The 22,511-nt window shown below is 51.8% G+C and overlaps 1 protein-coding gene across 2 annotated transcripts in view; it reads left to right on the top strand.

Moving 5' to 3' along the window:
* The window catches only part of CORO1A (coronin 1A), a 40,421-nt gene extending 19,808 nt beyond the window's left edge, over positions 1-20,613 (top strand). The window contains exons 1-11 of one of the 2 annotated variants that reach the window (XM_044233131.1): positions 15,038-15,168; positions 16,727-16,925; positions 18,096-18,218; positions 18,322-18,451; positions 18,544-18,728; positions 18,886-19,005; positions 19,237-19,341; positions 19,460-19,605; positions 19,721-19,778; positions 19,889-20,104; positions 20,390-20,613. In XM_044233131.1, coding sequence (XP_044089066.1) covers positions 16,728-16,925; positions 18,096-18,218; positions 18,322-18,451; positions 18,544-18,728; positions 18,886-19,005; positions 19,237-19,341; positions 19,460-19,605; positions 19,721-19,778; positions 19,889-20,104; positions 20,390-20,494 — 1,386 coding nt within the window. In that variant the 5' untranslated portion in view covers positions 15,038-15,168; position 16,727 and the 3' untranslated portion in view covers positions 20,495-20,613. Of the gene's footprint in view, positions 1-15,037; positions 15,169-16,726; positions 16,926-18,095; positions 18,219-18,321; positions 18,452-18,543; positions 18,729-18,885; positions 19,006-19,236; positions 19,342-19,459; positions 19,606-19,720; positions 19,779-19,888; positions 20,105-20,389 lie in introns of those variants that run through there. The other variant, XM_044233132.1, reaches the window with a different exon arrangement.
* Positions 20,614-22,511: the final 1,898 nt, after the last annotated feature.

Below are 22,511 nucleotides of genomic sequence, written 5' to 3'. Positions count from 1 at the left end.
ACAAAGTTGTGTATCAATCACCACTATCTAGTTCCAGAAGATTTTTATCACCCCAAGAACAAAACCCTGCACTCATCAGCAGTAACTCCCTATCTCCTTCCTACACCCCTCATCCCTGGCAACCGTGAACTTAATTTTTGTCTCCATAGATTTGCCTATTCTGGACAAGCCACATGTGAAGTTTTTGCTAAACCTGATGAGTAATTTCTGGAGTCTATTTTTATGGATGGCTTTTCTTATCAGCAAAATCAAAGAGGTTTTTTAAAAAAATTATTTATCTGAGAGAGAGAGAACACAGCAGGGAGGAGGGGCAGAGGGAGAGGAAGAAGCCCATTTCCCACTGAGCAGGGAGCCTGATGCGGGGCTCCATCCCCTGTCCCTGGGATCATGACCTGAACTGAAGGCAGACGCCCAGCCCACTGAGATGCCCAGATGCCCCAGTGAAAGAGATTTAAAACATAGTGTCTGACCCCCAAAGAGTTATTTGAGGTTCAGCCGATTTATTGCAGCTTCTATTTATTTATTTATTAAAGATTTTTGTATATTTATTTGACAGGCAGAGATCACAAGTAGGCAGAGAGGCAGGCAGAGAGAGAGGATGTGGGACTGGATCCCAGGACCTTGGGATCATGACCCGAGCCGAAGGCAGAGGCTTTAACCCACTGAGCCACCAGGCGCCCCTGCAGCTTCTATTTAATTAAAGCCAATTCGTTATTAGATACCTTGGGGACATTTCTACCAACCATAGTAAACCCTATGAAAGACTGTATGCCAGTCATTTAGATAACTTAGATGGAATGGACGAAATCCTAGAAAGATAAAGACTGCCAAATTTCGAGAAGAAATAGAGAATCTGAATAGATCTATAGCAAGTAAAGAAATTGAATTACTAACAAAAAAGAGCTTTCCAGAAAAAGAAGCCCAGGCCCAAATGACTTCACTGGTGAATTTGACCAAACATTTAAAGAAGAATTAAAACCATTTCTTTATAAACTCTTTGAAGAAATAGAAGAGGGAACACTTGCCAACTCTAAAAAGCCAGTATCAGCCTGATACCAAAACTAGACAAAGACATCACAATAAAAACAAAACTATACATTAATGTTGTTTATGAATTTAGAAGTGAAAATACCAACAGATATTAGCAAACAAAATCCATCCAGTAACTATAAAAAAGATAACAGACTATGACCAAGTGAGGCTTAGCTCAGGAACGGAAGGCTGGTTTAACATCTGAAATTAAATTCATGTCACGTGGGACGCCTGGGTGGCTCAGTCGGTTGGGCCACTGCCTTCAGCTCGGGTCATGATCCCAGGATCCTGGGATCGAGTCCCATGTGGGGTTCCTTGCTCAGCAGGGAGCCTGCTTCTCTCTCTGCCTCTGCCTGCTTGTACTTTCTCTCTCTCTCTCTGACAAATAAATAAATACATAAAATCTTTAAATAAATAAATAAATAAATAAGTTCATGTCACGTATTATATTATTAGAATAAAGAAACAAATTTTAAAAAAAGAATAAAGGAGAAAACTCCACATAATCATCTCAGTATATGCAGAGAAAGCCTTTGACAAAATCCAATACTTTCTCATAATAAAAACATGTAACAAACTAGAGGGGCACCTGGGTGGCTCACTGGGTTAAGCCTCTGCCTTCGGCTTGGGTCATGATCTCAGGATCGTGGGATTGAGTCCCGCATCGGGCTCTCTGCTCAGCGGGGAGCCTGCTTCCTCTTCTCTCTCTGCCTGCCTCTCTGCCTACTTGTGATCTCTGTCTGTCAAATAAATAAATAAAATCTTAAAAAAAAGAAAAACGTGTAAAACTAGAAATAGAAAAGAACCTCCTCTAGATGATAAACAACGTCTATGAAAATCCTACAGCCAACACCATACTTAATGGTGAAAGTTCAGGAACTCTTGCCACTTCTATTTGATATTGTACTGCGTGTTCTAGCCAGGAAAATTAGGCAAGAAAATGAATTAAAGGCATCCAGATAGGAAAGGAGGAAGTTAAACCATCTCTGTTTGCAGATGACATTATCTTGTGTATAAAAAATCCCAAGGTATCTATTAAAAATGAGAACCACATCGCTAATCATCAGGAAAATGCAAATCAAAACCACAGTGAGGCATCATCTCATACCTATTAGGATGGTCATTATGAAAAACAAAATGACACTGGAAATAATAAGTGTTGGTGAGGATGAAGAAAAAATAGAACCCTTGTGCACTGTTGGGGGGAATGTAAAATGGAGCAGCCACTATGAAAACAGTGTGAAAGTTACTTTTAAAAAAAAAAAAGGCCAAATTATCTAGCACTCCAGTTTCTGGATACTTATCCAAAAGAATTTAAATCAGGAACTCGAAGAGAAATTTGCACACCCAAGTCCATTTGCAGTATTATTTGCAAGAGCCAAGATATGGAAGCAACCTGAGTGTCCGCTGATGGATGAAAGGAAAAAGAAAACGTGGTAGGTACATACAGTGGAATATTATTCAGCCATAAAAAGACAGTCCTGTCATATGCTACAACATGCCCTTGAGGGCATTACAGCCAGTGAAGCAAACCAGTCACAAAAAGACAAAAACCACGTGATTCCACCAAATGCAGTATCTAAAGTAGTCAAATTCGTAGAAATGAAAATTAAAATGGTGGTTGCCAAGGGTGGAGGAGAAAAGAAAATGGGGAGTTGCTGTTGAATGGGTGTAGAATTTCAGTCGTGCAAGATGGAAAGAGATTGTTGTACAACACAACAAGATTGTGCTGTTAACAAGATTGTACTGTATACTTAAAATTGTTGACAGTAGATCCATTATGTATTTTTCACCATAATAAGAAAAAAAACTGGAACTCATTAATGAGTTCGGCAAAGTTGTACGATAGGTCAATAGGCACAAATCAAGTATGGTATGGTCACTTGCAATGAATAAGGCAAAAGGGAAATTAAGGAAACCATTATTTTATAATAGCACCCAAAAGAATATAATAATTGAGAATAAATTTAACAAAAGAAATATAAAACATATGCTCTGAAAACTTCAAATAATTGTTAAAAGATATTAAGGAAGATCCAAATAAATGGAAAGACATTCTGTGCTCATGGATCAGAAGACATATGTTGTTAAATTGACATACAAATTAAACAAAAACCCTACCAGAACCCCAGTGGCTTTTCAAAAAAAGATTTTATTTATTTATTAGAGAGAGAGAAAGAGAAAGATAGAACACGAGAGGTGAGGGTCAGAGGAGAAGCAGACTCCCTGCTCAGCAGGGACCACCCTTCCCCCCTCCAATGTGGGACTCCAACCTGGGACTCCAGGATCATGACCTGAGCCAAAAGCAGTCGCTTAACCAACTGAGACATTCAGGTGCACCCCACCCCTACCCCCGCAATGGCTTTTTAAAATAGAATTTGGCAAATGTATTCTAAAATACATATAGGAACTCAGGGGTCCCAGATTAGCCTAAATAATCTTGAAAAAGAACAAATTTTGAGGACTCACAATTTTAAGGGTTACTACCAAGTTATAGTAGTCAAGACAAGTGTAGTACTGGTATAAGGATAGGCACATGGGCCAATGGAATAGAATATAGAGTCTTCTTTTTTTTTTTTTTTAAAGATTTTATTTATTTATTTGGCAGAGAGAGAGGGGGAAGTAGGCTCCCTGCCAAGCAGAGAGCCCGTGTGGGGCTCGATGTGGGGCTCCATCCCAGGACTCTGGGATCATGACCTGAGTCGAAAGCAGAGGCTTTAACCCACTGAGCCACTAGAATATAGAGTCTTGAAATAAACCCATCTATCTGTGGTCCGTTGGCTTTTCACAAGGACGTCAAGACAATTCAATGGAGGAAAAGTAGTGGTTCTGGCATAACTGTAAACACACATGCCAGAGTGAATTTGGACGTCCTTCCTCACACCGTATACAAAAATTAACTCAAAATCAATCAAAAGCCTACATGTAAAAGCTGAAACTATAAAACTCTTGGAGAAACACATAGGGATGTGTCTCCATGGCTTCCATGTGGCAGTGGTTCCTTAGATACATCACCAGAAGCCCAAGAAACAAAAGAAAAAAAAATAGATAAATTGGAATTCAGCAAACTTGAAAACTTCTGTTCTTCAAAGGACACCAATAAGAAAGTGAAAAAAACAACCCACAGAATAGAAAATACCTGCCAATCTTGCATCTTATGACGACTTCTATCCAAAATATGTTTTGAAAAACCTTACAATTCAGTATTAAGAAACAACCCAGTTGAGAGTGGACAAAGGATCTGAATAGACATTGCCCCAAAGAAGATCTACAGATGGCCAATAAACACACGAGAAGGTGCTCAACACCGTTAGTCATTAGGGAAATGCTCATGAAAAGCCCAATGAGGGGCGCCTGTGTGGCTCAGTGGGTTAAGCCACTGCCTTCGGCTCAGGTCATGATCTCAGAGTCCTGGGATCGAGTCCCACATCGGGCTCTCTGCTCAGCAGGGAGCCTGCTTCCCTCTCTCTTTCTCTGCCTGCCTCTCTGCCTACTTGTGATTTCTCTCTGTCAAATAAATAAATAAAATCTTTAAAAAAAAAATCCCAATGAGATTCCATCTTATACCTACTAAAGTGGCTATAATTAAAGAGTGGAATAACAACAAGTTTTGGAAGGAAGGGATCACCAATGTATCCTTCTTGTGAGCAAGGAAACCTTTACATGAAGCCACCGCTCATGACTTCTGTTGGTCTCGTTGGCCAGTTTGAGACAAAAATGATCATTTCTGAACCAATCTTTAGCACAAGGAATACAATTCCCATGACGGAATTAGACTAATCATTTGGAGCAAAATGGAGGTTTGGGTAGGCAACCATCATTGGGTCACTACAGACTTCCAAAGGAAATTCTGGTTCCTATTACAAGAGTTGAGAATAGATGATAGTCATGGAAAACCAACACTCGTCACCTGCCCCACCAGAAACGGCTGGCATAGGGTAAGAAAATCATTAACTTGGATACTGGACTCTGCTACAACTTATTGGTGATTTTAGAGGTTACTTCAGTCTTTAGTCCTCAGTATTTTCAAGTGGGATGATTCTTTCTAGCTTTTAAATAGTCCTGCAATTGTGTGTGTGTGTGTTTATGTGTATGTATATATATATATATTTTTAAATTAACACATAATGTATTATTTGTTTCAGGGGTACAGGTCTGTGAATCATCAGTCTTCCGTAATTCACAGCACTCACCGTAGCACAGACCCCCCCCCCCCATGTCCATCTCGGGCCACCCCATCCCTCCCACCTCTCTCCCCTCCAGCAACCCTCAGTCTGTTTCCTGAGGGTAAGAGTCTCTTATGGATTGTTTCCCTCTCTGGTTTCATCTTGTTTCATTTCCCCCTCTCTTCCCCTATGATCCTCTGTCTTGTTTCTCAAATTCCTCGTATCAAAGAGATCATATGATAGTTGTCTTTTTCTGATTGACTTGTTTCGCTCAGCCTAATACCCTCTAGTTCTATCCATGTCGTTGCAAATGGCAAGATTTGGTTTTTTTTTTTCAAAGATTTTATTTATTTGTTAGAGAGAGAGAGAGAGAGAGATACAGAGTGTAAGCACAGGCAGACAGAGAGGCAGGCAGAGGCAGGGGGAGAAGCAGACTCCCTGCTGAGCAAGGAGCCCGATGTGGGACTCGATCCCAGGACGCTGGGATCATGACCTGAGCCGAAGGCAGCCGCTTAACCAACTGAGCCACCCAGGCGTCCCAGATTTGGGGTTTTTTGATGGCTGCATAATACTCCATTGTATATATGGACCACATCTTCTTTGTCCATTCATCTGTTGATGGACATTTGGGCTCTTTCCGTAGTTTGGATATCGTGGACATTGCTGCTATAAACATTGGGGTGCAGGCACCCCTTTGGATCACCACATTTGTATCTTTAGGGTAAATACCCAGTAGTGTGATTGCTGGGTCATAGGGTAGCTTTATTTTCAACTTTTTGAGGAACCTCCTTACTGTTTTCCAAAGTGACTGCACCAGCTTGCATTGCACCAAATGTGTGTGTGTGTGTGTGTGTGTGTGTATGGCAATATAAAAGCAATGAAAAATACACACATGCTTCTCTGCAACTGTGATAACAACATAAGAACAACTTTTATAACTACCATTCAAAATCTCATTACCCCGGGGCGCCTGGGTGGCTCAGTCATGAACCATCTGCCTTCGGCTCAGGTCATGATCCCAGGGTCCTGGGATTGAGCCCCAAATCAGGCTCCCTGCTCAGCGGAGAGCCTGCTTCTCCCTCTCCCACTCCCCCTGCTTATGTTCCATCTTTCCCTGTCTCTCTTTCTCTGTCAAATAAATAAATAAATAAAATCTTAAAAAAAAAAAAAAATCACATTCCCCTATTATTTATGTACTATGAGACTCCTATAGCATCAGGAATGTAGGTGATTCAGTGACTATATCTACCTAAATCATGGAGTTTAGGGCGTGTTTTTGCCTGCCAAGCACTGATCTTTCTTCCACCCTGATTTTAGTTGGTGGAAAATTTTGTTCAGTGTCTGCCTCACTGGTCTTGGGTCTTGGTTTCACCACCCATAAAAAGCGGGAGCTGGACAAAGGTCTCTTCTGGTGTTAATGTCCCAAGATTTTATTGAAGAGCTCCCAAGAGAGGCAGCAGGAGGGGTTTGTGTCTCTTGGGAGAGACCCTCCCTGGGGCTGACAAGGCTCTGGGATAACATTCTCCCCAGAACTCAACGTGTGGTGAATTTGACTTGTTAGTTTCAAAATGGAAGTTGATCCATGGTGGGTGTGGTTCTTTGAAAAATGCAGCATGTTGAAAATAAATCCAAATAGAACCTTCTTTGTAGAGTATCCTTTGTTTGATGTGCAGATCACTTCTGCTAAGCCTGGAATGTATTTGTCTTCAGGCACAGTGCGATCGGGGGCCTCAGCTAGGTCATCACATCAATCTGTACCTTCTACTTTCCCCACTCCTCACTCCCACTTGGTTTTCCTTTGGTGGCCTCATTCTCACCTAGTGACAGAAATGATTCCAGAAAAAGACCCAAGGCTGACGTTGACTGGTGCGGCTTCCACTCCCGGACCAGTCATAATGGACAGGCACAAAACCCAGATCTCCTAACCAGTCCCTGGAGTGGATTCTATTCTGAAGAATAAAGGAGGACTCTTGAAATGCGGTTAGGGAGAAGGAGTCTGGCAAAGGGACAGGGGTTGGGGGTAACGGAGGAGATTGGAACTGGGGAGGCTTGCTAGCAGACTCTTGGAATCATTCTGGGCAGAAGTGAGGAGGGGAGGGGGTGAACTGGGGTGACGGCAGTGGGAGAGAGGATGGACCGGCCAGGAAAGAACATGGTGAAGGAAGAGGGTATGTGAGTAGGTGGTTGATTAGCTGTGTTAGGAAAGAAAGAAGGATTTTTGTTTATCAAATGTTGGGCCCAGCACTGGGGAAATAAAATGCAGTCTGGTCGAAGAGTCGGGCCTGCGAACAATTGTTATCCGATGTATGAATTCCCACGTTAGAGGAATGCACCAGGGGTCACTAGCACTGGGGAGAAAAGAAACCACTCTGGGAGCGGCTGTGTGGGGGAGGGGGTGTAAGGGAAGGGGTCCCAGAGAAGGGAGTCTTGACCCGAGTCTTAATGAATAAATAGGGTACATGAGAGCTTTGGAAATGAACACAGAGTAAGAGATTTCAGGCCTATGCCAAGGGCAAAGAATAGAGTCCAGAAATTGTTGGCCGGAAAAATCACATCCAAACCAAAGACATATTTAGTTTTTGCTCATATAACATTTTTAGACAGTTTTGAATTAGCTGCCAACATTGAAAGATCTGGAGCTTTCATTTAAAAATCCCTATTTCTAACGTGTCTTGAAAAATCAGGCTTCGCTTCACAGGGCCCCCATTTCTGAGTGGTGACAAAGGGCTAGTGCAGCCACGGCCCGTCTGCTCCCTTTTGTAACTCACCTGGCCCGCACCAACTGTTCACATTCCCTGCCCAGTCCGTGGCGTCCAGTAAGGATGGCTGCAAACTCTTTGTAACTTTCCACATGAAAAGGAGGAGCCAATTTTTCCTCCCCTGGAATCTGGGCTGGTCATATGACAGCTTAACCAGTAGAATGTGGTAGAAGGACCCTTGTCCATCACCTGGCTTACCATCTTGGACTGCTCTCTTTCTGCACGCTCCCTCTCAAAACCCTAGAATGATGAGAGAGTCTAACACTAATCCACACACATAACACCAGTTTTGGAGTGGTTCACTCTGCACCAGGTGAATGAACCAGCCCCCCCCCCCTTCTCCTCCCCGTGTAGGCCTCTGAGGGTCTGGCCTCTGGACCAGAGGAGTGAGGAGCATGTGGAGTTGGGTCATGGTGAATAACAAGGCCAGAAGGGGAAGATCAGGAAGGGCTTTGGACACATGCCTGGGGAGTTTCAACCTTTTTGCTTGAGGCTTTGGTAGGGTTTTGTAGGGTAGGCTTGTTAAACCTGATGGCAAAGGGCAAAGATCCACAAGGGCATAAATGTTCTTAAAGAGGAATGAGAGGCTGGTCACTCATCAGAGAACTAGTGCAATGGTCCGGTCAGCACAACTCAGGTGGGGGTCTGGGCACAGAGGGAAAGCGAGAGATTTAAGGTCAAGACTACTACTTCTGGGAGTCCCTCCCTGATATACAAGTTGAGCCCTCCAGCTGGCAGTCAGCACTAGGGAGCCCAGGAGGCAGGTTTGGGCCACAGAGGCAGGTGGTGGTGGGGGTTGTCCAAGTTTGTAGTTGAAGCTATAGCCATGGATGAGGTAGTGTGAGGGGAGTTTGAGAGCCAGGAGAAAAAGGGGAGTCCTGGGAGCACCTTGCAAGCTAAGCAAAGGGAGCTGCTCTGTGGGGGGGTTGGGGGGGGAGAGAAAGCTGCAGAGAAGGAGGAGGGGCATGCCAAGGGAAGATTCCAGAGGAAGGGGAAGTCAGGAGCATCAGATGGCTGCCCACACGTTTGACTTCATGATCAGGAGGTTATCGGTGGCCTGGGTGAGGGCAAGTCTGTGTCTGATGGTGGGAACCAGAGCCAGACTCGCGTAGGTAGAGGAGTAAGTAAGAGATGTGGAAGTGAGGGCAGTGAGTGTCAACAGCGCTTTCGAGAAACCTGAAGGCAAAGGGCAAGAGTGAGCTAGGGAAGTGGTTTGGGGCTGCCAAGTGGGGAGAGGTTCCCCGAAAGACACAGGGCATCTAAACGTGTTTGTACACACCCGAGAGAGGGGGTCTGTGGCGAGTAGAACTTGGCAGTGCAGGGGAAAAGGGGTGAGGGACAGAGGGAGGTCACTGAGAAAATGGGATGTGTCCCAAGAAGGAGGAGTCAGCCCAGGGCCCAAGGAGGACATCTCTGTGATCACAGTCTGTGGCTTTTTATAGAGACTGGAGGTGCTGTTGCTGGTGGAAGCGGAGGGATTGAGAGTTCTCACCTCTTTTCTCCGTAAAATAGGAGTGATGATCATCTTACCAATGTGAGGAAGGCAGCCTGAGCAGACGGCCAGCCAGAAGCGTCTGGCAAGGTTGGCTTAGGCCCGAGCCTATGGAAACGGCATCTTTATATGCTTCCTGCCAGGACCGCTTCTCAAATGTGGGTCAGGGCTGAGCCTGCAGGCAGCTAGAGGGCCAGCTGAGAGGAGGCCTGGGGGGCCTCACTTCTCACACCGGAGACCCCTCGCTTCTTTGCTTGGATACTTGTGTGCCCTTCTCCTTGTCTTAGGAGCAGACTGCTTGAGAAGAGATCCTTCTTGCTGACCCTGCCCACTTAACCACCTTCCCCTTTACCCCAGGCGCCTGAGGCTCTGGCCATGGCAAAGAGCTCACCGTTTCCTAAAATGTTCTCATCTCTGTCTTGCCTTTCCTGAATTGGTTCCCCGCGCCACCTGTTCTCTGCTTGGCAAACTTTTATTCATGACCCAGTTTTCATGTGACGTCTTTCATCCATGATGCCACCCGTGGCGTGTCCACCATGCTTCGTTCCTGGCTTGCCGCCCCGACTGCACTCTAGTTTGTAAACCCATCTTCTCTGAGCAGTGGCCTGGACAGGTTGAATGGACTCCTGGGTTCCAGAGTCAGGTAGGTTTGTATCTGAATCCCAGTTTTTGTGACCTTGGGTAGGTCATTTATGTCCTCCAAACCTCGATTTCATCATCTGGAAAAGAGGGACAGTAAAATAGCTCACAGGGCTCCTGAGACCCCAGGGATGGAATATTAGTGCTGCACTGAGGACCTGGTGCTGCCTGGAGCAGTCAGGACTCTTGGTTGTAGGGACACCTGGGGGGCTCAGTCGGTTAAGCCTCCGCCTTCTGCTCGGGTCATGATCCTGGGGTCCTGGGATCAAGTCCCGCACCAGGCTCTTTGCTCAGCAGAGAGTCTGCTCCTCTCTCTCTGCCATTTCCCCTGCTTGTGTTCTCTCTCTCTGACAAATAAATAAAATCTTAAAAAAAAAAAAAAAGATTCTTGGTTGTAAGCGACAGAAACTAATTTTAGAAATCTACTTTTACAGTTGATTTGTTTGGATCAGGATCCAAGGAAAACCCAAATATGACAGTTGATTGATTGATAAAAAGATTTTATTTATTTGACAGAGGGAGAGAGCGAGGAAGGGGGAGAGAGAATAAGCAAGGGGAGCAGCAGAGGGAGAGGAGGAAGCAGGCTACCCACAGAGCAGGGAGCCCCACGTGGGGCTTGATCCTGGGACCCTGGAATCATGACTTGAGCTGAAGACAGATGCTCAACTGACTGAGCCACCCAGATGCCCTGACTGATATTTTTTCAAACTCTTTTACTGTTTTCCCTCCTTTTTTTATTTTTATTTTTATTTTTTTAAAGATTTTATTTATTTATTTGACAGAGAGAGATCACAAGTAGGCAGAGAGGCAGGCAGAGAGAGAGAGGAGGAAGCAGGCTCCCCGCCGAGCAGAGAGCCCGACGCGGGACTCGATCTCAGGACCCTGAGATCATGACCCGAGCCTAAGGCAGCGGCCCAACCCACTGAGCCACCCAGGCGCCCATTCCCTCCTTTTTTTAAAAAAAGATTTTATTTATTTATTTGACAGACAGAGATCACAAGTAGATGGAGAGGCAGGCAGAGAGAGAGAGAGGGAAGCAGGCTCCCTGCTGAGCAGAGAGCCCGAGTCGGGACTCGATCCCAGGACCCTGAGATCACGACCCAAGCTGAAGGCAGAGGCTTTAACCCACTGAGCCACCCAGGCGCCCCTCCTCTTTCTTCTTTTATTTTATTTTATTTTTTTTAAAGATTTTATTTATTTATTTGACAGACAGAGATCACAAGTAGATGGAGAGACAGGCAGAGAGAGAGAGAGGGAAGCAGGCTCCCTGCTGAGCAGAGAGCCCGAGTCGGGACTCGATCCCAGGACCCTGAGATCACGACCCAAGCTGAAGGCAGAGGCTTTAACCCACTGAGCCACCCAGGCGCCCCTCTTTCTTCTTTTAGCGCCATGTATTTATTGAAACTGGTTAATTTGTCCTATAAAATTTTCCCGCATTTCTAGATTCACACATTTTGGCATTCTAGATTTACATAACTACTTCTTCATGGTGTTGTTTAACCTGTTCTTCCATCCCCCTTATCTCGCCCAAACTAATCTAGCTGGAGGCTTGATTATATTCAGGATGCTGGTGATCATTATAATGCTGATTTTGACAAGGATACGGGAAAAGGTGCTCCTGCAAGTTTATTGCATCGTTTTATAGGAGGTACAGAATGGTCGTCCTAGTGATTTTAGTGATGTTAAGATTGACTGCTGAGTCCTTTTGGGGTGGTAATCGTGTAAAGTCAAACATAAGAAATTATTACTAACTTTTTTGGTATAATTATGTATTACATAAGGGTATTGTGTAAAATAAAAGTCCTTATCTGACATACAATAGCATGGATGAATCTCAAAACATGCTTCATGAAAAAAGCCAGACACATACTCTATGATTTCATTTGTACGGAAAATTCTATACTGACAAAAAGCAGATCAGTGGTTCCCTGGGGCTAAGGATAAGGATTGGGTGTAGATGGGCATGAGGTAACTTTGAGGGGAGTTGGAAATATTTCATATCTTGATTATGGTGCTTATTACAGTTGTCAAACTAATGGAGCCATGCACTTAAAATGAGTGTGTGTTATTGTATGGAAAGAAAGACGTATTTTTTTTTAAAGATTTTATTTATTTATTTGATAGAGAGAAATCACAAGTAGGCAGAGAGGCAGGCAGAGAGAGAGAGGAGGAAGCAGGTTCCCTGCCGAGCAGAGAGCCCGATGCGGGACTCGATCCCAGGACCCTGAGATCATGACCTGAGCCGAAGGCAGCGGCTTAACCCACTGAGCCACCCAGGCGCCCAGAAAGACGTATTTTATTGGAAATAAAGGTGACTTTAGAAGGAAAGAAAACAAGGTCACAACTAGAAGAAGAAGAATCCATTCAAAATAGCCACAAAACCATAATATGCCAATGCGGGGGGGAATCTAATGGTATATGACCTTTACAGAGAAATTTAAGAGATTATATTAAAGAACATAATATTTCAATTATGAAGCTGGGGGATGGGTACACATTCTAGAGAGTGACCGATGCTGTGCATGGTGTACAGGTGAGGAAATATCACTTTGCCAGGGCAGCAGGACATGGTGAAGCTGTAGTACTCTGGGCTTCTCTGACTACATCATGCCCTACAGCCTCTCGAGGGTGGTCCTGTCTCTCCCCATAACGGATGTACCCATAGCGGGTGTACCCATCCATTACAACTTTTTCAGTTGTAAGCTCCAGAAATCCAACTCAAACTTATTGGCGTATGTGGAAAAAGGAACCTATGTCTTATGTGACAGAAAGGTTAAAGGGTTCAGGAACGGCTTGATCCAGATACTCAAAGGATGTCAAGAATATGGCAGTCTTCCTATCTTGATTCTGCAGTTGTCTGTGTAGGCTGATTCCAGCTAACTTTTCCTATGTGGTGACAAAATAGTCACTGTTAGTGCTGACCTTATAGCCTATCAGCTTACTAACCCCCAGTGGAAAGAGGGCTCTTTTTCCTAGCAGCTCCAACAAATCAGCTTCCGGTTACATAGCCTTGAGTCAAGTGCCTGTTCCTGAACCAAGCAGAAAAGATTGCTTTGACTGGGGAGCTGTGGCCCTGTGCCCACTTTGGATCTGCTCTTGAACTTCAGGGACTGCCAGTGAGGGAAGATTGGTCCCCCCAAGGAAAATCCAGATGCGGCTACCAGTAAAGATGGTCTGGTAAGAGGCTGGGCCAGCAGCACCCAACAGGTCCCCTGTCCCAACACCCTTCATCGGGAGCAGTCAGCCCCTTCTTAGACACAAGAGGAGCCTCGGGTCAGGGCCCTCACCACCCAACGGATGCTCAGCTTTGTGTTCTCCAGACATCAGCTTGCAGAGAAGCCGAAACATAACTTCACCACTGGCGTCCCACTGGCCTCTGTGGTGGCCCCATACCCATCCGCCCCACCCCACACTGGGATGTGAAAGTAGCCTCTGGCTTCCCCGCTTGGCCCTCTGCACAGCTGTCCAGCTCTTGCTTCTGGGCCATGGTTTTCAGGTCTCTCGCCAATGTACTCATCCTCTGCTGGGCAAGGAGGCGCTTGGAGATGGAAGGCAGTGTGTGCCTGTTTCCTTTGCACAGTGGAGGGGTATCTGCGCCTGAGAGGTGCTGCGCGGACTAAAGGGGCGGGACATATTCACAGCTGACACAGTGCCCTGTACCCTGTCCGGCATGCAGTAAGCGCCACCACTTCCGGTGGGTCCTATCCGTCCCGGTCCAGTCCAGTCCGGTCCTGCGGTGGGCTGTGAGGAACACCGCGGCACGCAGGTGGCTGCGATGGAATTGTGCAGGACGCTTTTGCACGCGTGGTCTCATTTGAGCCTCATCACTTGGCGAAGAGGGCAGGACAGGTCGTATTGATCCCCCATTTACAGAGGACGAGCCTGAGGTTCAGAGAGGTTAGACTTCATGGCCAAGAACGTGCAGCCAGTCAGCGGTGGCAGCCCACAAGGCCTCCTTTGGTGGTGTCCATTGACGCCCTTCCCCTTCTCGGCTCCAGCCCAAACACCCGGTAAACGGTAACAGTAGTACTAGTCAATAAGCACTTGCTGCACTCCAGACCAGGTGCACCAAGCTTTGTTTCCCCCCAGCCCCTTGAGCTAAGTATGACTCTTACAGAGAGAGAAACCGAGGCTGAAGGAGGTTAAGTAGCCTGCCCGGGGTCCGTCGGTGGTGTGACCGCCAGGAGCCCCACTTGGGAAGGAATCTGATTCTGGGGTTCGCCTCTCTTGCTTCTGCATCGCCGCCCTCGACGCCATCGTCAAATCCAAGGGTGACAGTGGAGTCCTCCTCCCTGCTGAGTCCGGAGTCTGGCTTCCTCCTCAGCTCCGCATCCTTGGGGTCATCCTTGGGGTCGTGCTTCTGCTCCTCTCCCTTCAGGAGGCTGAGAGCTCTTCAGGGTCAGGAGCCTGGCCCTGACCTACCTCTACCGCCCCCGCAGGAAGAAGCTCCCTAATGCCGGAGTCATTCATTCACTCCCGGTGAGGCCGGCGGGGTGGCAGGTGCTCCTGGATGAAGACGCGAGATGGGAGAGAACAGGGACTCTCCCAAGGCCACCGCTGGTGCGTGACGGAGCCGTGCGAGACCGGGGGCTCCGCTCTCCAGCCTGGTCCGGGGGTGTGGGGCGGGAGGCAGAGCAGCCTTAAGCTGGGGGTGGGCGTGGGGGCCCGGTGGGCGTTTCTGTGAGTGCCGGGGACGGTACGGTGAGCGCGCTGGGGGCGGACTGAAGGAGGGAGGAAGGAACAGGGTATTTTTGCATTTTGACAGGACAAAGTGCCGATTAGCTGGTCGGCGACTGGCCGGCAGCATCTGCCTGGGCTCGGAGTTGGCAGGCGCGGCCGAGCGGGGCGGAGGGAGGGGCGGCCGCGGGCGGGGGGCGGTGCCTCCGCGCGGAGAAGGGCTGGCGCCTTTAAGAGCTCCGCCCAAAGGGGCGCTGCCACTCCTAGGGAGGCGGGCAGACGCCGCTTCTCATTCATTGTCTTGACAAGAGCATCCTCAGCGGGCCGTCTCCGGCTCCGCCAGCTCCTTCCTCCTCCTCCTCCTCCGCTCCCTCCTCCATTTGCCCCCATCTCTCAGCAGCAGGTAAGCCTGGGTCGCCGGGCAAGGGACCGGGCATCACTGCCCTGGGCCACCTGTGGGGCAGGCGTGAGCTGGGCGGAAGCCGGCCGTGGGGGCGGACGGGCTGTCAGCGCGCCGCTGGGAGAGGGGACCGAGCCGTCCGCGCCGCGCGTGCAGGGGACTCGCCGGGGGGGGGCGCGGAGTGTGCGTGGGAGGGTCCATCTGCGTGTCCCAGGGCTCCGTGCACAGGCCAGGGTGAGGGACCACCGCAGCCAAGATGGAGGTGGGGGAGCCCGGGGGTGGGGGGGCTGGCTTGCGCCAGAACGGCGTCGGGGGTGGGGGTGGGGGTGGGGGAGGGGGCAGGGTGGGGTGAGCCGCGCAGCTGCCCTGAGCTTGGAGAGACAGGAAGGGGTTGAGAGCAAAACAAGAAAAGACCAAGTTCCCCTTTCCGCGGTTTCTGAGCCTGGTACCTGCGGTGGGGGGAGGAGGCAGGGTGGGGCGATGGCTTCCTGTCCCCCAACCTCGGCTTTGGGACTCCCCTCTCTGCAGGCCCAGGTTTCTCACTTGGGACCGATCCCCTCGCCCCTGGACTGCTTCTCCTCACACATACTTCTCGCCTGCTTTCTGGCAGGTGGACCCGGAGCCTCACAGGGCAGGCGGGGGCAGCCGGGCGCTCCGTGAGAAAGGCTGAAGCTGGGAAGGTGGGGTCTGGGAGGGTGCCCTCTGAGCAGGTGGCATGGCCCCTACCTGGCACAAGAAGGGGATGCTCTTGGGTGTCAGGAGGGGGCCCGGAGCCTGGGGGGCCAGAGGCAACCACCCCCACCTCACTTGCTCTTCCCCAGCCAGGCTCTCCCCGCAGCCAGGCTGGGGAAACCATCTTCGCTAGGCCTCTGAGAAGTCAGTGCCGCCTCCCATGCATGGTTCCCAAGCAGGGGGAGATGGCACTCAAGGGCACCTGCTTCGGCAGACTCGAGAGGCAGAGGTGTGAGGAGGAGAAAGCGGGACCCAAGCCATCTGCCCGTTTCTGGGGGCCCGAGACCTGCCTCCTGGACAGGCCCACATGCTGCTTCCCTCTGGATGCCCAGCCCTGAGCCAGGAGAGGAGGGAGGCCAGCCCTGCCCAGGCCCTCAGGAAGCTCCCCGTGTGGGCGTGGGGGGCGTGGAGTGTGGCTGCTGTGACTGAAAGAACCCACCCTCCAGGCTGTCCCCACCCAAGCCCCCAGAGGGTGGCAGTGGGAGCCACTGGAGAGGACGGGCGAAGTCTGGCAGAAGACCACAGATCAGCCATTGGTGCTCCCCCACATTGGGCTCTCAGAGCGGCTGAGGGTACAGACATGAGGCCCTGGCGTGGGCAGAGAAGGCAGGCCTTGCGGGCTAGCCGGGAGCGGGAAGGAGTGAGGACCGCAAGCAAGAGGGAGACAGGATGGCAGCTTGCGGGGAAGGCGGCAGGGAGCCCAGGGAGCTGATGCTGGGGAAGTTAACTGAGACCTTAAACACCAGCTGAGGGGTGTCCTGGGGGACACGGGGGGCACTCTAAGGCCAGAGTCAACCTGAAAAGCCCTCAAACCCATGCGTCCCCCCAGGATGAGCCGGCAGGTGGTCCGCTCCAGCAAGTTCCGCCACGTGTTTGGACAGCCCGCCAAGGCCGACCAGTGCTATGAGGATGTGCGCGTCTCCCAGACCACCTGGGACAGTGGCTTCTGTGCCGTCAACCCCAAGTTTGTGGCCCTGATCTGCGAGGCCAGTGGGGGAGGGGCCTTCCTCGTGCTGCCCCTGGGCAAGGTGAGCCCTTGGAGCCCTTGGGGCAGTGGTATTCCCTTTGAGGGGGCCTCTGGTCCTCCAGTGGCCCCGCGGGGGTCCTGATTGGGTGACTGTCACCAAGCCTTCTTGGGCTGCAGTGTTGTCAGCTGTAAAACTGAGCTGGGCCACATGAGCCTTCGGCCTCCTCCAGCTCCTACGTGCAGTGGTCGCGTGGAAACTGAAGCTCAGGTGACACCAGAAAGGTCACAAGGCAAGGCCTGCAGACCCGGGCCTTCTCCCATCCGGAGCACAGAGAGGGCTCCCTGGGGTCAGGGCAGACCCAGTAGTGCTCCCAGGGTGGGAGGGGCTCTGGGCCTGGGCCTGTCTGAGCACCACCCCCACCCCCACCCCCCCCACCCCCCGCCCAGCCCCAGCCCAGGCCAGCTCTGGCCCCTCTGTTGGGGCCAGGGAGGATGTGAAAGGCCCTCTCCCCCCCCTTCCCTCTGCTCCTGCTCGCCCTGCCTTCCCCTCTGCTGACCCCCACCCGCAGCATACTCCTGTGCTCTTGGGGGATGAGACAGGAAGGGGAGATGGGCCCTAAGTTGTTACCTTAAAAGGGCCGATGGAAGCCAAGAGAAGAGGAAGTGGTTGTGGGGCTAGAGCTGGGCCCGCTCTTCACACCGGAAACCGTGCAGCAGCGGCTGTCCCCGGAAGCAGCCATTTCCAAACCTCTGTTCCTGCCTGGGGCCAGTTAGGACAGACTTCCCCGTTCCCTATCCTGTTGGAAGCACCCCTCCCCATCCCCACATTTCCCTGGGGAACCCTAACCTTACTACAACCTCCCTGGCCCAGGGCTGGAAAGCCTCCCTCGGGGAAGTTGGGGTGGGAGGGCCAGCCCTCAGGGCACTGGTGAGAAAGGAGCTTGCAGAGATGTCAGGACCTTGGCCACGGTCGGACAGTAAGGCGGGCCCAGGGCCCAGTGTGGCCGCTGGTACCCAGGCCCACACCCCCATCCTGTATTACTTGGGGCCAGCCCTTTTGAGACATCTCGGGGACTGAGACAGAGGACAAACCCTCCTGCCCTAGGCCCTGTTTCCACCTCCCAGGGACCCCACTGCCTTCATCTCTGGGCCTCTCTGAGGGGCGTGGGGAGGCTGGATCAGGTTTGGAGAGCAGAAGTCCCTCCCTCAGAGGCCCTGCTGTACTCCCTAGACTGGACGTGTGGACAAGAACGTACCCACGGTCTGCGGCCACACAGCCCCAGTGCTGGACATCGCCTGGTGCCCACACAATGATAACGTCATTGCCAGCGGCTCCGAGGATTGCACAGTCATGGTGAGCGGTGGGGGGGGGGTTTGCACACAAGGGCTGGGGGGGTGGGGCTTGAGCCCTGGATCTGACTTTTGGAGCCCCCGTCTCACTGGCCTCTTCTCTGCAGGTGTGGGAGATCCCTGATGGGGGCCTGACACTGCCCCTGCGGGAGTCCGTCGTCACCCTGGAGGGCCACACCAAGCGCGTGGGCATCGTGGTCTGGCACCCCACGGCCCAGAACGTGCTGCTCAGTGCAGGTGCCTGGCGGGGAGGAGAGGGGCAGGCCGGTCGCCTGACAGCAAGGGAGGGAGGCTCTTGGCTTTCCAACACGGGGGATGTGATCACCCAGGTTGTGACAACGTGATCCTGGTGTGGGACGTGGGCACTGGGGCAGCTGTGCTGACGCTTGGCTCCGACGTGCACCCGGACACCATCTACAGCGTGGACTGGAGCCGAGACGGCGCCCTCATTTGCACCTCCTGCCGGGACAAGCGAGTGCGCATCATCGAGCCGCGCAAAGGCACTGTGGTTGCTGTGAGTTGCCCTGAGTTGGGACCCTTGACCCTAGGACCTTCACCCTCCTACACCATCAGCCAGGTCCCCGGATGCTGCCCTCTCTCGCCCTCAGCTGGAGTCTGGTGCTTAGGATGTTTGTGTGGGCACTTGACTGACCACCTGCCTTTTCCTGCAGGAGAAGGACCGTCCCCATGAGGGGACCCGGCCTGTGCGCGCAGTCTTTGTATCCGATGGAAAGATCCTGACCACGGGCTTCAGCCGCATGAGTGAGCGGCAGGTGGCGCTGTGGGACACGGTGAGCGCCGGGTGGGGGAGCGGCGATCGGGCTCCGCAGGAGGCTTAGTCCCTGCCCTGCCACTTGCCTGACCATACAGAGCCTCAGTTTACCTTCTGTGGGATGGGGTCTCCACTAGTTGTTCTGGGAGGGCCCACCCCGAGTCCCTGCCCAGGGCTCCTTCCAGCCCGACTTGGCCCAGCTCATTGTTCCCCGTCTCCCCTTCTCCACCCTCTCCCAAATCTCTTGCAGAAGCACCTGGAGGAGCCACTGTCCCTGCAGGAACTGGACACCAGCAGCGGCGTCCTGCTGCCCTTCTTCGACCCCGACACCAACATAGTCTACCTCTGTGGCAAGGTGTCCCCGTCAGGCAGGGGCTCATGGGCCGGAGGTGGGGGGATGGGGCGGGACTTGGAAAGGCCAGGCCAGAGGACTCCACGGTGTTGATCCCTGCCCTCGCACCCACCTCCTGCAGGGGGACAGCTCCATCCGGTACTTCGAGATCACTTCCGAGGCCCCGTTCCTGCACTATCTCTCCATGTTCAGTTCCAAGGAGTCCCAGCGGGGCATGGGCTACATGCCCAAACGTGGCCTGGAGGTGAACAAGTGTGAGATTGCCAGGTGACTGACCCTGACCCTGACCTGAGCACGCACCCTGGGCTCTTTGGACCCCATGGGGACCTTTGGTTCCAGCCCAGCCCCGCGGTGGTCGCTGCTCACCTCTTTATTTCCACAGATTCTACAAGTTGCATGAGCGACGGTGTGAGCCCATCGCCATGACAGTGCCTAGAAAGGTGATGCTCCCACGTCCCCTCCTGGGCTGGGCCAGGCACCGACCTCACACAGTTGCGGGGGGGTGGTGAGGCCCAAGCACTCTCTTAACCAGCCCTGGCCTTGCCCACAGTCGGACCTGTTCCAGGAGGACCTTTACCCACCCACCGCAGGACCCGATGCTGCGCTCACGGCTGAGGAGTGGCTGGGCGGCCGGGATGCTGGACCCCTCCTCATTTCCCTCAAGGACGGCTACGTGCCTCCAAAGAGCCGGGAGCTGAGGGTCAACCGGGGCCTGGACACTGGGCGCAGGAAGACAGCTCCAGAGGCCAGTGGGACCCCCAGCTCGGTGAGAAGCAGATGCGAATCTGGGAGTTGGGATGGGAGGACACGTCGGGCAGGGGCTGCTACTGACGGGGTCATTGTCCCAGTAGAAGGAGGCTGACCCTCTGGGGGCCAAGAGCAGGTTGTTCTCAGGCCTCAGAGAACAGATTGCAGTTTCTTGGCCTGCAGCTGCCCAGGCAGCTGCTGAGAGACAGGCCGGCCCCGGAGCTCTTGGGAGGGCGGAGGGGGAATGGCCGGATGAGGGGAGCCTGTGACAGAGCTAGGACTGATGCAGCACGCCATACCCCAGGACACCGTAGCCCGGCTGGAGGAGGAGATGAAGAAGCTCCAGGCCACAGTGCAGGAGCTACAGCAGCGCTTGGATAGGCTGGAGGAGACGGTCCAGGCCAAGTAGAGGACCCGACGGCCTCAGCGGGGGCCCTGGCATCCCCGCCCTCCCTGCATTCACACCCTTCTCCTCAGGCCACGATGGCAGATAAAAAAATAATAATAAAATGGCTTTATTTTCTGGTATCTCTGACTCCGCTGGTCACCTGGATGCCGGGTCTGCTGAACTGACCTGCCCTCGAGCTGTCCCTTGGTTGCCTTGATGAGACTGGCCCATGACGGGAGCAGGGGGGGATGCCTCTGAGCACCGGAGGCTGCAAGGGAACAGGCCACAGTGGGTGGCAGCTGCGCCTTGCTTGGGTGGGTTGAGAACTGGCAGGGTCTGGGCTACACAAGGCCCTTGCCTGGGGCCACAAGAATTCACATAACTCAGAATTTGCCTTTCCTAGTCAACCATGACAGGCTGCATGCCGACTATACGGGTCACCGTCGGTGGTGGGGAAACTGAACTCACGGGACACTTAAGACGGCACTTCTGCGATGCGTTTCAAATGCAAGCCCAAGGGAGCAAAATCAGGGGATCTTTTGGGAGGTCAAAGCTTAGAATCAAACCCTGGTTTACAGGTGAGGACCTGGGAGGCAGAGAGCAGGAGGAGGACCCCCGGGAGACAGACCTTGAGTCATGAGCCGTCCCCCTCTTCCAGTTCCCAGTCTTCCCTGCAGTATGGCCCTATCCATTTGGGGGTTAGATGGGGGTCCCGGCCACAGCGGTAGAGCTCCCCTCATACCACAGAGGGACCACAGCAAGGACTAAGTGCCTCATTCACCCCCCGACTCCCCTTCAGGACGTGGGGGAGAACCACGTGTGTACAGAAGCAGCTGCATGGACGCCCTGTTGGCCCATCTGAGTCTCAATCTCTATGCGAGCCGTGTGACCCTGCGCCAGTCACTTCTCTCCAGGCCTCAGGTGCTCTAGAAAATCGGGAGGGACAGCATCACAGCTCTGTGAACGCAGTGGGTGGATCCAATCAGGGGTGTGATAAAGAAGCAGAAAATCTGGAACGTGCGCTTCTTAAAGTGACACTCCTTCCCTGAGCCTCTCCCACAGAGCAGTGGTGACGCGGCCTCCTAGGGAAGTTGTACGTGAGTACGCTCAGTCAGTAGCTCTCCCCCTGGGCCAAGGGACCAAGTCAAGTTCAGGAAAGCCTCCTAGGACTGGAGAAGGGTTAACCCATCATCACCATGACTTCAAGCTTTACTAGGCCCTTCTCTCTCTGTTAGGAACAAGAGGGAGGCAGGAAGTGGGACGGTTATTTGGAGCCAAGAAACTAGTCCTGAAAAGGGGAACACAGTGGAGGGATGGTTCAAGACTGTAACCCCTCACTGCCAAAGAGCTCCGGCCCCTCCTGGGTCCCACGGAACCCATCTGACCTGACCAATCCTGGCACCTGTGTTTAAGAGTGCTACAAGGGTACCATGTGCCCAATTTTATGGCCTCATTTTCCTGCTTTAACCCTATCCCTACGTCCTGCCCCCAGCTCCATTCCTGAAACTCTCATGGTCTCCCCAGGGGCAACTGTGACCATCCAAAGCCCTGGGCTAAAGGTTCATTGTATTTTCTGCAGCAGAGCAGGAAACAGCAGCATTCCAGAAGTTGTGGTGTCCCCACTGGGGTACCACATCCCCTGAGACCATGAGGGGCTGGATAGCCTGCAGGGAAGCATAGGATCTTCCATTATGCCTCTGACATTAGGGTGACACTGGGGAGTGGGGGAAGTTTGATAAATTGGCCAGTGCCCTGAAATCCCGAGTACTTTTCCATCTGTGCACCTTGAAAACTGACAGAGGGCGGGATCCCCTGGTAATGGCCAAGGAACAGCGGCACCGTGCCTAGGGCTCTACCAAGGATTGCAGAGAAGGCTGGTGCTGTCTGCCCTGGGAGATACTTTAAGGACAGAACTTTCATTTTTTAAGTGGGGACACAGAGACTGTGTGTGAAGGACTTGTCCAAGGTAAGGACAATGGAGAGTGGTAGAGCAGGGAGAAACCAGGCTCTAGACTCCAGCTCCGCATCCGTCCACCCT

Source organism: Neovison vison, chromosome 14, assembly GCF_020171115.1.
Source record: "Neovison vison isolate M4711 chromosome 14, ASM_NN_V1, whole genome shotgun sequence".
NCBI classification, from domain to species: domain Eukaryota; kingdom Metazoa; phylum Chordata; class Mammalia; order Carnivora; family Mustelidae; genus Neogale; species Neogale vison.
The sequence above is the reverse complement of the archived record's forward strand: the minus strand, read 5'-3'. Positions and strand labels throughout refer to the sequence as shown.